Raw genomic sequence first — 16,157 nt, 5'->3', positions numbered from 1 at the left:
CGAAAGAATTATAAAACCACAGTCGCGACGCGTCGCGACGAAAGGAGGGCCTCACGCGAGGCTACGGAGAGAGCGTCAACGTAGAGCTCTGCCGCGAGGGAACCCAAGGTGGAAGAGACTCCCGTTGGTGGCCGGCGAGCCGTAGCCTCCCCTCACCACGCTGACGTTATGCAACCTCGCGAAGTAATCACCACGCCACTGTCGAACTACGGGATACCGGCGACTGGACCGCCAATCAGCACTCCGCAGCAGCGGGAGCCAACGATAGCGATAAGTTACCCTATAAGAATTTCGCAACGAGAACACCAATTAGAGCGGAAGAATTTTGACGACGGATAGCGCCTATGTTCGAGGCATGTTCGAATTGTGGCTCCGATTAGCGGAGCTCGTCACTTGAGTCCTGGCGACAGTCCGAGGTAGTTAAACTTGCAGAAAATAAAGAAACGTTGTTGAGTTGTGTGTGCCATGGCCGATACGGGAGTTGACGAATTCTTGGTGTGGTTACGAATCGTTAAGTGCTATTAAGTCTTTGCGAGCTCATTTCGAGTGCAATTTAGCTCGGCGCACCGGTCAACGGTTGGCCAATTCTTTTTTGAGTTAGAGTGGCACTCGAAATTTGTTTGCCGATCTCCTTGTTTGATGGCCGTAGCCTGAGTTCTCGCGAGAACGCTGGGAGTAACATTTGGTTTGTGTATGGTATAAAGTCGAGTCACGGTTTTGAGTCGAGTCACTCTTGTTTTAAATCGAGTGTAGCCAAATTCCGCTGTACCGGGTCGAGTCGAGTCAGCTTAGGTAAAAGTGTCACCTCTAGCGTAGGTCGCGTATTCTTGTGCGTGAACGCTCGGGTTAGCGGGGCGATTTTTGAACTTTCAGGGAACGGTGAGTACGGATTGAGTTCGGATGCGTTGCGATAAAAGTTATACGATTACCGTGGAGACAGACGTAATTACGAAGAAAAGCTAGAGGTGCGATTAGCGCGTCGAATAAAGTTTGGTTTTAGTTATTGCCCTTGTGAGGTAGCATTATAGTTGGGCGATTAGCGCTGTATGTAGTTGAGGACGATCGTGGTTAGCGCGTCGGGTCAGGTTCCGTTTTTGGTTTTTGAGTTATTGTTTATTACTAAAGCAGCGACTAGCACACGTAGGCTTAGAGGTCTTCTAGATTCAGTTTTTTTTTTTTTTTTTTTTTTTTTTTGTGAGATCTAAGTATTTGATTTTGAATCGCGAAAAGCGAATTTTGAATTATTTTTTCTTTTGTTGATATCAACGTTGTCGTGAAATATATGATTTTATTTTATTGTAATTTGGTAAATAACGTGTTGGTGTCGGAGGTCTTGCTCTCTCTCCCCAAAGCTACCCCTCCCCTCTCCGCGGTACTGAGCTACCGAGTTAATTGATGAGGTCTAGCGAATTAACGATTTTGAGGCGTGTTAATCACGCCAGGCGCCCAAAAGAATTTCGCGATATTGTTTAAGAGCCAGCTTACATCGCGGGACGCCGAATTCTTGTGCACGCGGTAAGTGCTAGGTCATTTCCTTCGAGTGATTGAGGTACAGGAAAAATCCACGTCACAGTGTTTAGAAAAATAGCGTGTATTCACAGCGCTTGCCTTGGCTCATGCTGCATTCACACTAGTACTCATGCGAACGTAGCACTCGTCTTTGGCTGATGCCACCAACTTTGTATTCTTCTGAACGCAAAATCGCCTTTGCGGCTTATGCTGCAAACTTTACAGGTGTCAGAAAACTCACTTTCATCACTTGTTATAAAATATACCGGTTCGTAAATTACAGAAGTTAATCAATGAAAAAACAGGATCTAGCCCAATGTTCAGCATACATATTTTCTTTTGCATCGAAAGTGATTGAGACACTGTTTTTTTATTGATGTCATGTCTAATATCAAAAGCCATATAGATAAAAGATATCAAGAAGACAAGGCAAAGGCTTCTCTAGGAGAGTTGCTGAAGTCTAGTGCTGATGTAGATATGCACTGATCTGCCGATCTTGCCTAACTTACCCGGAAAGTACCCAGGGTGTACTTGACCGATTACCTGCATTCTGTCATATGCTGTTCATCAAAAACTAATTCAATATTAATTTTCATGCTCGTGCTAATTGAGCCGTTGAATGGATGAAACTGTCCTGGAAGTTTTGCGGAAAAAATCGTTTTACGATACAATCAATTGGACGTAACGTATTCACTCTCAGCAGATGATAATGTTCGCAGTGTTCTTACCCTTAGGGGTTGCATTCATTATTTGTTTGAGGTGAACTTCAGAGGCAGTCTTACCCATTAAAGGATCAAATCCGCACGGAAAGAAATACATGTGCAATATTTTTTAATGTACCACACCACACCGCAAATCGTAGATAATCGATGCGGTACATCTTAGGTACGCTTTCCTTATAATCGCTATATGAATTACTACAAGTGGCACCGCTCGTGACAACTTCGATCCATTTAAATATGTTAATTCTGACTAGGACTATGAGCGCTGCTTGTAGAATGCCACTTCGGTCAAGGGAATGTCAGACCTTTATGAAATACAGGAAATCGTATTTTACAATTCTTTTCTTTCTGAGTAATAAAATCTCTCTAATACTTTGGGAAATGATAAGATTTACGATTGAGCTTGTGGATTAACTGAAAGAAGTTAACAAAATTGATGGCAAAACCCCAAAAATATTTGATTCAGTTGTAGTAGCGCATTGTTACTTCAAATCCAGTGAAAAATAGCTGTAAATAATGTAGTGTTTCCGTTAATTTTCTAAACTTTTTTTAGTCAACCCACAAGCAGGATCATCAATCCTATAACGTAATAAGGTTTGAAGAGATTCAAATACGTGAAAAAAACAAAAATAAATTACCAGAGCACAATACGCTTTGCTGTATTAGACGAAAGTACAATATTTACTTAAGAACGACGTACAAAGCAAATACTAGTGAAGGTAGACACAAATGTATTTCTCATTGAATTAAAGTTTTGGTTTGCATATTCTAGATCTAATGTAAAATTTTATATATTAAAGCACGTGAAAACAGAATACATAAATAATTCTGAGTTTCATATTTCCGATAAGCTGTTCATGGTACATTAAGTCGACACGTGAAATCAACTTGTCGGGATTAGATGGGGTCTTTAAATGAGTCGTAACGTTGCAAATGTATTGTGTCGATGATAGGCGACAACAGATGCGGGAGTGACATGGGTGGATCGACGGACGGTGAAAATTGATTCTACGATACAGCAGAACGACAGAAAGCTGAATTAAGTTAGTCGGATATTGAAAGAACAAGAGAAGAAAAGAGCATAGAAGAGCAGGGTAGAGAGAGAGAGAGAGAATAAATCTTACCACAGCCCGCTATTGATGGTTGATAGTGCGTTGCATAAATTATCGCAGTGGTGTCGAGTGCGTAAATGCACTACAGAAGGATGACTTAGCTGTCCTCGGTGATACAGGTTCACACTGCCACACTGTAACGGTTGGTACAACGCACTCTAGTTGTTGGATGCCGGTCGTGGCGGTCCAGCATAGGTGGTTGTGTTCGAATTGACAGAGATAGCAGGTGTTTGAACGGTACGATTCAATCGAGCAAATGTTACGGGTTTACGGTTGTATTTTGTTTCGAGTTTCGTCAATATGTAAGAAGTCATGAACGATGATCATTATTATTTTGCAGAAAAAGCATTATACACACAAAATTCATGTACAATTCCAAACACACATACAATCGACATAATAAAAACAGTAATCGACGATCTTGATCGATAACAAGACAAGACGTAGGCGGTAATGTATTAATGGTTAATGGACAGTAGTGATTGTGCATAAGAACGTATAAATGCGTACTATAATGACACAGTTGTAAAAAAGCAATAATTATAGACAACACGTAAGGAGAAAGATGATAGGGGACACACAATGACACGACGTATAATATACTGTGTCAAGTTGATTTGCGAACTGCGTAATTTCACAGTGAACTATAAATTTCCACGATGTAGTGTAATTTTATGAAATTGCATGATCTTTTTGAGTCTTTTTCTTGTACGATTGACACGTCAGTAGAAAAACACACGCTGAACATTTATTCTATTCCTTGCAATGGCAAAAAACAGCAACACGCGGTTCCAGTTCGGAGTAATAAACTAGATGGAGTCACGCTCACGTTTCCAATTTATTACTGCTGCGCATGGAATCTGATTCAATCTCTGAAAGGTCTAGCCGAACAAGAATGGTGAATCTGCCCCCACCGAATTTTGTGGCACCGATTTTTTCCCAAGTTCCTTACCCAAAAAAAAAAAATGTTGTGCAAAATTACAGCTTTCTACATCGATTCCGAGGGGTTTTTCTGACGAAAAAACGTGTGTTTTCGATTTTTGCAGTCATTAAATACTAAGAGGCGACCGAAAAATCTGAAAAAATTCTGAAAAATCAGAAACATGTTAAAATTTATGGAAAAAATATTTGCAAATTTTTTATATGCTAAAGCCTATTATCAATCCTCGAATCTTCCTTCAAAAAATATATTTTACAGTGTATATATTTTGCTACTATTATGACAAAAATTAACGTGATTCTACTATTAATTCCCTGCAAACTAAAAAAAAGTTTCAAAATTCGGCCTGCAACACATTGAAAAAAAATAAAATGACAAAAATTTCACATTTTTCGATAAGAATCCATAGATAAATCATTCTTTGGGTTAAATTATCGGGTGATCATGGCTGGAGTAGTTGTGAGACATGACAAACAGATGTATATAATATGATTTTTACGCTTATTTTGGATATGTTGGAATTCTCGATGTCGATTAACAAGGTCGAAATGGAGTTTGTCCAATTTTTGACAATAACATGGATGAAAGAATCATCAGAGCTGTCGGTAAGCTGCACAGCTCAAGTGGCGCCGCTTGTGTGAATGTATTGAACGGCATTGAACCTCGAAATCGATCTAGATACTTCGGACACCAAGCCCATTTTCCTACTTAATTCTTTATTTCTCCATCGTGACAGAGTGAATCATTTGTCTCATCCTATACAACTGAGCTGACACACGTCGTAATCAAATGTGTGGTGCACGCACGGCATGCGCATCGACTTTTCGGGATACAGCGCGCAACTGAGCGCACGAAAATTCTATTCCCCAAACAGCGAAAACGAGGCGCGCGAACCTTCTCGATGTAACGGGTGAGCGTGAGACGCAGGGGACTTATGTTACGCCGTGTTGTGCGTCCCCCACCACTCAGCGAAACGCCGCATATGTTTCCGAACGTAAATAAAAACATATAAGCGGAGCGCTCACGTGCCTGCTTAGTCATTTCACTTCACGATTTCAACTCGTCAACTACGATCTGCTCAGTGAGAATATTCAGTGCAAGTCCTAGTCAGTGCTTAGCTACAAATGTATGAATTTCTATCCATTCTATACGATACTCGAGACAAAGAATGAAATAAAAATCGCCGTGCTGTCAGTAAGAATTTTATCAATGTTTCGTCCATCATTAAGCATGGTTCTCGCAGTGAAAACTAGATTTTCATACTAGAAGTTATGCACCCACACAACATCTTAATTTTGAGTTATTGGTTTCAGAATAACTTATGAGCGATTGATCAACATCAGTAATACACCATGTCAACGCCTCAGGTAAGCTCGGATTCAACAACAGATCCGACGAGATGTGCATACTGTTCTCGTATGCTTAGAGCATTAAAGGGGCAGCGAAAAAGAATAAACGATTATGGCAAATGTTCAGAATACTCTGTGAGAATAGGCAGTCTTGAAACTTGGGGATATTCTCTGCAATCATTGCAGGTTGATCCCATAGAGCAAAAGTAATAGAAATAGCACCGAATCGTTATCGACATCTGGCTCAAGAGAATCAGGATCACAACGAGCAACAGAGTTTGGTGGATCTCGCTAATGTTCTATGCCAGAAGTTGATGATGAAGATTCAGACCTCTATGAGTTGCTAACGCAGACATCTTCACTTTCTTTACACTCATCTCAAAGGACTTCTTCACAACAATCTTCTACAGTGATACCTTTACAAAGTTCCACAGACACTCCATCACAATCGTCCACTGGCAACCCATCATTTGTAGTGCAGTAGCGAGTCAATGTCGAATTGGTAGAAATGCCTTTTCCACGGGTAGTGTCAACTCACAAATACTGCTTTCTTTGTTACTCATCATCACAAATCGTCACTGTCTTTTCTGAAGCTCGATTGCAAGCATTCCAGAAAAGAAAGATCTTCATTCCTAAGGGAAATCGTTGTTCCCCAACTCATCTGATAAAAAACAAATTCCATTCAGATGACCTAGCTGCGTTGAAAATACATGCTGGTAACAGTATGATTGAAGTATCAGACTTGAAGTTTTTCCTGAATGACTTGTCAAATGGCCAAGAATTAAAGCACCAAATAAGGGATATTACTCTATCTGATCAACGTCTGGAAGCATTGACTGGGCTCAGTTACGCAAATCTGAATGAGCTGTCTGGGAAAATGAAATCGATGAGGAATTCCAAGACCCGTCACATTTTGCAAGCACTGGTAGTGTTTCTTTTCAAAATGAGGACTGGGAATTCGAATAGTATAATTGCATCTGTACTAGGGTTTGATCGTGACCAGCAAGTTTCAGGTTATTGTGCAGAAGTTGTGAACTCTTTTGAGAAAGATATTTTACGAGAGGGTTTTGGATATTTTAGCAAATCAAGGGATGATCTTGTGGAACATCAAACTTCGGATACAGTGAAGAAACTGTATGAGCTCGAGGACCAATTAGTGCCGATATTTGATGGAATTTACATCCGGCATCAGAAGAGTATGAAAAACAACTATCAACGAAAATCGTATTCTGCACAGAAAAAGGTCCCATTATGTAAACCTTTTACTATTTTCACGACGAATGGGTACATTGTTGAGATGGAGGGGCCTTTTTACGCTACTCAAAACGATGCCGAAATAATGAGAATACTGCTAGACAATCCAAATGGTCTCCAACGAATCGTGAGGCCAGGTGACATTTGCGTAGTTGATCGAGGATTCCGAGATGTGCTGCAGCAATTAGAAGAGAGAAAATATAAAGTACTCATGCCAGCAATAAAACAACGTAGTCAGCTCACAACTGAAGAGTCGAACAACTCTCGATGGGTTACAAAACTTCGTTGGGTGGTCGAAGCAGTTCACGGCATCCGTGGCTAGAAATATAAGCTACTTCATCACTCTTTAGATGATAAACTTCTCCCAAAGGTTCAATCACTCTTGAGGATTGCTTGCTATCTGAATAATATCTTTGGAAAGAGGTTGAATTCTGATGTTAGCATTAGGGATGATATTATTGAGCAAATGAAGTCTAGGCGTAATAGCGAGAATTCATTGGCAGAAGAGGCAGAGTTGGAGCGTTGGAATCGCCGAAAAACGCAATTTTAACAATGAGCATCAGCTGATTTGCTTGATTTCCCGGAGCTGACCGAAAAGGAATTGAATATACCCTTTACTGGTTCATACCAGCTATCTGAAGCAGTATCTTACCTTGCTGAAATAATGGACGAGGATGGAAATATTGCACTCAATTATTTGAAGAGATTAGAAGATGCAAATCACGCAATCGTTCAAGTTCTTGTGAGGTCGAGACACATTAATAAAAAAACTTATAGATACTACATTGATTATACTCGTGATTCCCAAGGATCTTCTGGGATTCGCCCTTACGTTTGTGATTATCCAAATGGCAAACGAACCGTTGGTTGCTGTTCACACATTGTTGCAATCGTTTATCATCTATCTAATGCGCGATATCTATCGAAAATCATAAGACCATATGAAATCTTCACAGGACTCTTTGATGTAGAAGAGGTCAATGCTGTCATCAACAGTGATAGCGATGAAGATTAAATATGTAGCAATATAAATACTAGGAGTTAATGCTTGATCAATGACATTTATGGAAACTCAAATTACACTTATCATACTAATAACATTTATTAATAAACTCAAATTAGCAATAAAATCCTACTGATTACATCTGTTTATTATGTCTCACAACTACTCCAACCATCATAACCCAACAATCAAACCCAAAGAATGATTTATGTATGGATTTTCATCAAAAAATGTGAAATTTTGTCGTTTTATTTTTTTTTCAATGTGTTGCAGGCCGAATTTTGAGCCTTTTTTGTTTAATTTTCAGGGAATTAATAGTAGAATCACGTCAATTTTTGTCATAATAGTAGCAAAATATATACACTACAAAATACATTTTTTAAAGGAAGATTCGATGATTAATAATAGGCTTCAGCATAAAAAAAAGTTGCGAATATTTTTTCCATAAATGTTAACATGTTTCTGATTCTTCAGAATTTTTTCAGATTTTTCGGTCGCCTGTTAGTATTTAATAACCGCAAAAATCGAAAAAACACGTTTTTTCATCAGAAAAACCTCTCGGAATCGATGTAGAAAGCTGTAATTTTGCACAAAATTTTTTTTTTTAGGTGAGGAATTTGGGAAGAAATCGGTGCCACAAAATTCGGTGGGGGCAGATTCACCATTGTTATCCGGCTAGACCCTTCATAAGATGTGTTATCCAAGATTCCATCCTTACACCCGTTAACTATTCATCATTTTTAGTTATAACGTGAGTATGTTCGAAAGCGACAAGTTAGCTTTATCGAGAGTGTCAGGTCATTCACTCAAGCTACTTGCAGCGTGAAGTTTTACCTTACCTTCTTTCCTTCGCTCTGAGTTTTCATTTTGTTTTTTTTTTTTTTTTTTGCCTGGCTTCAGTTAGAAAATAGCATTTAACTATGTAGGCGAATTTTTTACATATTGTTAATAGAAATTGTCACCATCACACCTTTATAATAATTTCGCAGTTGAATTCTTTTGATTGCTCAACGTTTAGTAACGCGTGTTCATGGTAGATGCATGCATATAGTGACATCCTCTCGACGAGATACGTATACAGAGCAACAGCAAAGTGATATACAGTGGGAATTTCTTGCGATATAATTGTACGTAGTTTATTATAATTTAACGCACTCTAAGAATTTGAGTATTGTAGTCACAGTTAGACATACAGCGCTCAAGTGCAACGTGACGAATGAAGCTGCGCTAGCAGCGTGTCAATCCATTGATCAGCGTGTTTTGAATGTTATAAATCATGTTAAGTAGCTAGCATAAAACTCATTCGTACTATTTGATATGTATTTTATTCATTTATCACGTTGCCTGTTCGAACCCTGTTCGGAAAATTTGATGTTATCTTTGTGACAATAAATCAAAAGGACTGGTACGATTAAAAATACTGACGACTCATACCAAATTCAAAATGATTCGGCTGCTACATACAATGCTTCTGAAAGATAAGCGTATACGATTCATTGTTAACCGTCCAAAATCTTAAATTCATATATCAATGTAATTTGTAATAATATTTCGTTGATTGACAACTGTCCATTCTTGTTACCGATCGTTTAGCCAATTTTTCAAACAAAGAGAATTCCAACAGCTCACCAATCATCCTATTGAATATTTATGCAAGTATTTATATTTTTATTACAATTAATTCAGTTATAAGAAATTTGTTACAGCGCATGCACTACAATTTGAGATCACTGGTTGTCAGCGTGACCAACCACCACGAACGTTACCTCAACAATTGTGACAGTCGCCACTGGCAGTTGTGTTCCATACTGACAGGTGTCAAAATTTTGGAGGTTACATACATCGTGGCGAGCTGTCATCTAAATTTATGACAGTTGGTCGCCCTAGCTAACAACTCGTTTTAGATTGTAGCGCGTGCGTAGGAAACTACAGCATATGACGGAGTATTCTGCTGTTAGCAATTCACACTGTACGTATAAAATTAAAAAAAAATATCCAGGGAAGTCGGTTAAGCGTATTGTTTCTATAGTCCGCAGACAATATTACTGTAGTGCTACGCGTGATCGAGTCAATGCACTCTTAATCCGATAAAAGATTTTTAGTCCAATTTCCGGTTCCGGAAACCATGGAGAGAATGGCTAGTGACTATTCCACGATATCTTAGTATGCAAACACCGACAAAAATTGTCAATATCTGATGTAAATTATTGAAATGAGTTATCAACAATTGATTGATGAACGTCCTGATACAGGACGAAGTAACAGAGAAATAGGGAAATAGTAAGTAATAAACTTGAAAAAGATACAGTAACAAATAATATTCGGTTGATTAGTCGATCAGTCGGTCCAAAGATACACAAAGAAGGAGAGGGCGAGGTATTGATTGATTAATTGATTATTTAATATGCCCAAGCTATGCTACAGAGCAAAATTTCAGTACATTTGTAGACAGCATCTGAAGTATGAGAATTATAAGGGAGTAGGAGTTGGAGAGGAATAAGGAGAGGGAGAGGGAGAAGGAGAGGGAGAAATCAAGAAGAGAGACCGCGATAAGATGTAAGCAATACATGTGATACGTAATTGCCTCGTGACAAGTATAACAGGACATGTAGAAGATATCACGTAAACGTATGATAAGAATGTATAAAAAAATAACAGATGTAAAAAGTCAAAGTAATTGGTGAAAATAACTATGCAACAGTCAAACGGATAATAATGAAAATATTCATCTTTTTGTAATTAATTTCATCATTCTATTGTCTATACTCACGACTGCCTCGCCTTTTCTCCGACGACAGACTCATGGTTCGACCCAGCTCTCCTTTAACAGCTTTTAAAGATCTCAATACCTCATCAGGATCTCGCATCACCCTTGCGCATGAACTGCGTCGGCGGTCCCGATTGTAAACGGCGACTGGAACGTCAGCTTCGCCAGTGCTGCCACCTGAGATTGATAAGGGCATTAAAATGATTTCAAATGAACTTAAGTAAGGTGGATGTACCGGTTTTTTCATCACCTTAGTGTGGTGTATGTACGACGTGTGCGTATTATACCGCGGAGATTAGGGATGTATATACGGGCACGCGTTATACCTATATACGTAGAGATGTATATGTACGCGAGTGAGTGGGAGAAGAGAGTACGAGAGCCGAAGAGTGTGGTAGTCAGTCAGTTGAAACAAAGTTGTCTTCTTGTAAACCTGTGTATTGATTCCTCTCTCCGATCCAAGATATCACACTTAGTATCAGTTATGTCAACACTATACAGATAATGACAGATAGAATGAGCAGGTGAATGTTACAGTCGATTCACCGAGTAAAAGAGAGAGAAAATCGAGTTACCCCCCATCTATCCTTGCCTACCAAGCATGCGAAGTGGACAATTGCCTAGAGGTAGAGCAGAAGTACCTAATCACGCATTCACATGGTCGCGGCATGGCGCTGTAACAATCAGAGGCTGGCAAGTTGCCGCGCGGCAAGTGGTGCTGCGCCGCGCGCTAACTTCGAATAGCCTATTCTTTTGACTTTCTTGTAACGCATGCGTAAGTGCGTATGCAAACAAGGATAGATGGGGGTACCTCGACTTACTCTTTCTTTTCATCCGCACGACCTTACCACTTATGTTTTCGATTTCATGGCCTTTTGTAGTTTGAATAAAACAAGGTATTCGTCGATGTGAAACCAACAGAATATATTAGTTTAATATTTTCGACGTTTCGGCTGGACTGTCCGCAAACCATTTTCAGGGCTAATTAAGAAAAACCATTCTACCTAATTAATGTTTTCCCCATAAATTGTATGTTCTGATTCGATATAATATTTGAATGTTTAAATTTGAATGCATAACTAATATTTTATAGATAAACTAATCAGTTATTTGACTGAATGTCATCTCACGCCTATCAATTGAGGTTATGTATTAATAAGCGACTTTATCTTTTAGATGTTCTATCACCAAATCGCAACAACCGGGCTAATGGGAGACCCCATAGCAACCCCGAAAGATTGCTTGTAAAATTGATTATCATAAGCAAAATAACTGGATTCTAGACATAATTTGAGGGCTTCTGTAAATTCCTTTATTTAATAGTGATGTGAGATATGATGTCCGGCCATCTTTTGTTTATTATAGAAATCACAAGGCTTGTAGGTATATCAGTAAGCAGCGAGACGACGTCAAGTGAAACCATATAATAGTCTGGGGCGATATTTTTCCCTCTAGTTTCATTAACAAATGACCAGGAGTCTTTGACATGTTTTTCCGTTTTTCCATTGATATGAGATAAAAACTAGCTGAAAATTTTGAAACTTTCTACGTCGGTGAGTTAATGTTAGAAACTATAGGTCTGTGTGGTATGTCTGGTTTATGAACTTTTGGTTGAAAGTAGATTTTAGTTGCGAAAGAATGATGTGTTTTTAAATGCTTTACTGAAAAGGAACTCATCTACTTTTCACTCAACCAAAGATTTATATGATCATTGACTTTTTTTCTATAGTGTTAGGAGGATCCTTCGGTAGTAACGTATATGTACTAATATCATTGAGTAAGCTTTGACATTTATGGTGATAGTCATTCCTTTCAATAAGGACCGTTGTTTACCTTTATCCAATTTAGTTAATATGATATCATGTTTTTGGAGGAATTCCACTTATGATAAATCCTGCGTTTTGCCCACTTATCTTTTATTATCTCTATGGGCGAAACTCACGTTTCGCGAGCCAAGGTTATGACTGCAAATGGTACAGAGCTACTTTTATTTGTAAAAACACTAAATTTTCAATTATAAAGTGTACCAAATATCAAAGATTTCCATTCAAAACTTGCTCAAAGCCGGACTTTGTCATGATTCAAGCAATATCTAAATTAGAAGTGAAATGATTGAATATTGAATTTCATGAAGCTGGTCGTGCAGTACAGTGACTTAAAATATTCTTATAGAATTACACAAATTACATGGATTTAAGAAAACTCATAATACGACCACAGGTGACTTCAAGTTATTTTAAACGACTTTAAGTCATTTCAAAATAATTTCAAAGACTTTGGACCAACGTTAAGTATTAATTAGCTGGATTTCGGTGTAGTTACGTGTGCAGCTGAGCTGAAATAAGGTTCAAACGAAGGAGCTACAAAATAAAAATTGAAAAAGTTTGACTGATTGTACAGTTAATCAAGTTGAATTTGATCCAAACAATGTTCCCTAAATATGGAGACACGAAAAACGATTAAATTTTCTCGGAAAAAAGTCAGTTTCAACAACTTTTCAGACCTGGCATACTGTTCTCTTTTAATTTGAATGAAGAAACTATACCACATATCTAATTTTAATTAATTTTAGCTAATTTTATTGACAACTGAATTATCCTCATTCGGCTGGACTTAAACGACTCGTTTTGAATCCATACAAGTTGTATACATCGAACAGATGTTCTGTTTCCAAACATACTCCAGTTAGCAAAAATTCATATCACATGACTTGTACAGAATTCACTCACTAATAAAATGAGCCTTTATTCCGGGAAATTTGGAAAACGGAATTGGTTTATAACAAGTGCTGCAATGTAATGTAAGCTCTCTCACAAAGAAAGTTACACAAGTCGATCGTTGGGGATACCTTCCGTTTCAGATTATTAATCAGTAACTTGTTTCGACGTAAATTTATGGTTTTCAGTTTTCGTCCATGCTAAGTGGATAATAATATTCCGATAAAATCAAGCATTAGTTTCTCTTTCAAGTTGATGATTTTAAATTACAGCTTCTTCACTTTTCCCGTTTCTATGGTTTTTTGACTGACCCATACACCTGACATAATCAAAATGAGACTCTATCAAGTTCTGGATACTGACAAAACTGCCAAAGGCAACAAATACTTACGTTTGCTGTCAGTCCCTCCTTGACTCTGGAAACTGCTTCTTCGGCTACCTGGAAGTGACCTACTGTAATCTTTACTGAGTTCATAAGGCTCAACTTCGAGCTGTTCAGACTGGCTTGATCCCCTTCTTGAATTGGCTTGCCAGGCGTGGTCAGGATGAAGAAAACACGGTTCAGGGCTTCCGCTCTCACTCTGAGTGTCATCGCTAATACTCCTTTCCCGGAAATCAGTTCGTCTCAATAGTCTTTGAGCAATTTCAGTAGACAAGGAACCGCGCGGCGAACAGTGCGGTGATTTACCATACCGCAAGCCACGTGGATCCTCCAAACGGTACCTGTAGAAGTGCATTTTTAGAAAATGATTTCCCATTCGTTGAATCCAATAGTGAGAAACTATGTAAACTAGTTGGTATCTGTTCTTAAAAGGTATTCTTGGATGAGAAGGACTAAATGACCCTGTTTCGAGATTTTTAAACAGTCCGTTTAGAAATGTTTTGTAGGTTATAAAAACATGTGTCCGGCGTTTCATAATTCCATAGCCCCCTCCATCCTCTCCAGGGAGGGACCAAAATTACATTTTTTGCATCCGATTTTTTATTTTAAGGTTCGATTCACGGATTCTCACAAAAAAAAATTACCTACATCCATTACTAAAATACCTCTTATGTAAATCAATTAAGACGCAAGTTAAGCTAATTAAGTTAAGTCAATTAAGACTCCCAAGTTCCCGAAAAAAATTCACATGTTTCGAAAGCTAATCGATGTGATGAAAACTTGACTTGTCATTTCATTGCTTCAGATATATGTTACCTGCACTGACTATTTTAAATTTTCGTGAATGGTGCGCCATGTCAAGAATGACGATGTTTGCACTTGTTTGCCATTCTTATACTATTTTCAATCATGTCTTGAAAAAAGTTGTCTGAATAGCTATAAAATATCGAGATTTGCCTTTCAAACATTAATTCACCTGATATCGAGCCTTGCGACCCTGTATATGAGAGTTTTGAGTTGATGAAATGTCTTATTTCAAGGGTGAGCATAATAATGTTGATTGATTTCTCGACCTGATCTTGAATCCATGTACAGACTTTCTTGGTGTCGAAGGTCAGTTTAATCGAAAAACAAGTTTCATATTTTGGCCCGTGGGGGGGGGGGGGGGGGTCAATCACGATAGCTTGAATATTTAAAATAATAAGTCATAACATTTTTTTACTCCATCAACAAGTCAAAGTTAAATTTTCCGGACAAAATACTGGTGATGATTATGATAATAATGTATAGGATTCGAAGAAGTTTTAATTTTTTTAAGAAAAACGTTTGTGACTGCATCTCATCACGGAGCAGGTTAGGAATGGCACTTTGCAGTAAGTATTTTGAACAAGTATGTGAAAGAAATTATTTTATTCTCGTATCCATAACTGTGTAAATATTCCTTACAACCAAGGATTTACAGTGGAGATGATATCTTGTCCTCGTGACTGTCTTCATCAGCAATAAGATGAACATTTTCCACGTCAAATAGTTTCGTTAGCATTTTTACGGATCGAATTATTTCTTATGAGTACTGTAAGACAGGTAGTATACAAGGGCAGCTGCATGAGGGTAATATCCAATTGTTCGTACACCATTTGTACAGCTACAACAGTACTCTTTGATTGCTTCTATACTAACATTCTTCTCGTCGTAATGTATGTAAGATAACACAATGAAAGCGAATGATCTTCTGTAAGCATTTCTGCTAGGTGGGATAGAGTCTGAGAAAGTTAATGGGACCCAGTGTCTAGGACAAGATATCATTCCCACTGTGAATACGTGGTTGCAGGAAATATGTTTCGTGGGGCGCGTCCTCTTTAACAAAAAAGAGGCCGCGTATGTTTTTTATTTGGTCACGATTTCCAACTCAAGAAAACAAGGATTTAGGTGATAGGAATAAATGAAATAAACACGTATTTTGAGCTATCAGTTCTATGTTTTATTATGGCTCAGAGAGGAAAATCTTTGAGGTATGAACCTTGGAGAAAAAACTCCTCGCGAATGTTGAATTTACAATGTGTATAGGATATTTATCATGTCAAATATATTTCGCACAATGAATTATTTCGGAGGTGAAATCTACGATTATGAGACAATATATATATATATTGTAACGTTTTTAGACGTTACAAAAATAAATAAGGATCCGGGAGTTTAATTAATGAGACAAAATCAAAGGCGTTAATAAAATGCTGAGAAAAAGCTTCAATTGCAGGAAACGTGTTTTTAGTTCAGAGTCTGAAACAAGACTGTTTTTACAATAATGTTGGTTGACGCAGCAACCTTATTCTTTTCAAAGACATAAGAGGTTTATAAACTTCTTTTATCTATGATGACTACTAGATCATTAAAAGGGGGCA

The 16,157-nt window shown here is 38.1% G+C and overlaps 1 protein-coding gene across 1 annotated transcript; it reads right to left on the bottom strand.

Annotated features, from left to right (window-relative positions):
* Positions 1-177: 177 nt before the first annotated feature.
* Positions 178-15,298, bottom strand: LOC124309425 (uncharacterized). Its single transcript, XM_046773084.1, has 4 exons — positions 15,216-15,298; positions 13,765-14,096; positions 10,660-10,833; positions 178-280 (listed from the first exon to the last, which is right to left on the bottom strand). Exons 1-4 carry the CDS (start codon positions 15,296-15,298, stop codon positions 276-278), a joined length of 594 nt encoding a protein of 197 aa, XP_046629040.1. The 3' UTR covers positions 178-275.
* Between the last annotated feature and the right edge of the window lie 859 nt (positions 15,299-16,157).

This window comes from Neodiprion virginianus, chromosome 7, assembly GCF_021901495.1.
Source record: "Neodiprion virginianus isolate iyNeoVirg1 chromosome 7, iyNeoVirg1.1, whole genome shotgun sequence".
Classification (NCBI taxonomy): Eukaryota; Metazoa; Arthropoda; class Insecta; order Hymenoptera; family Diprionidae; genus Neodiprion; species Neodiprion virginianus.
The sequence above is the reverse complement of the archived record's forward strand: the minus strand, read 5'-3'. Positions and strand labels throughout refer to the sequence as shown.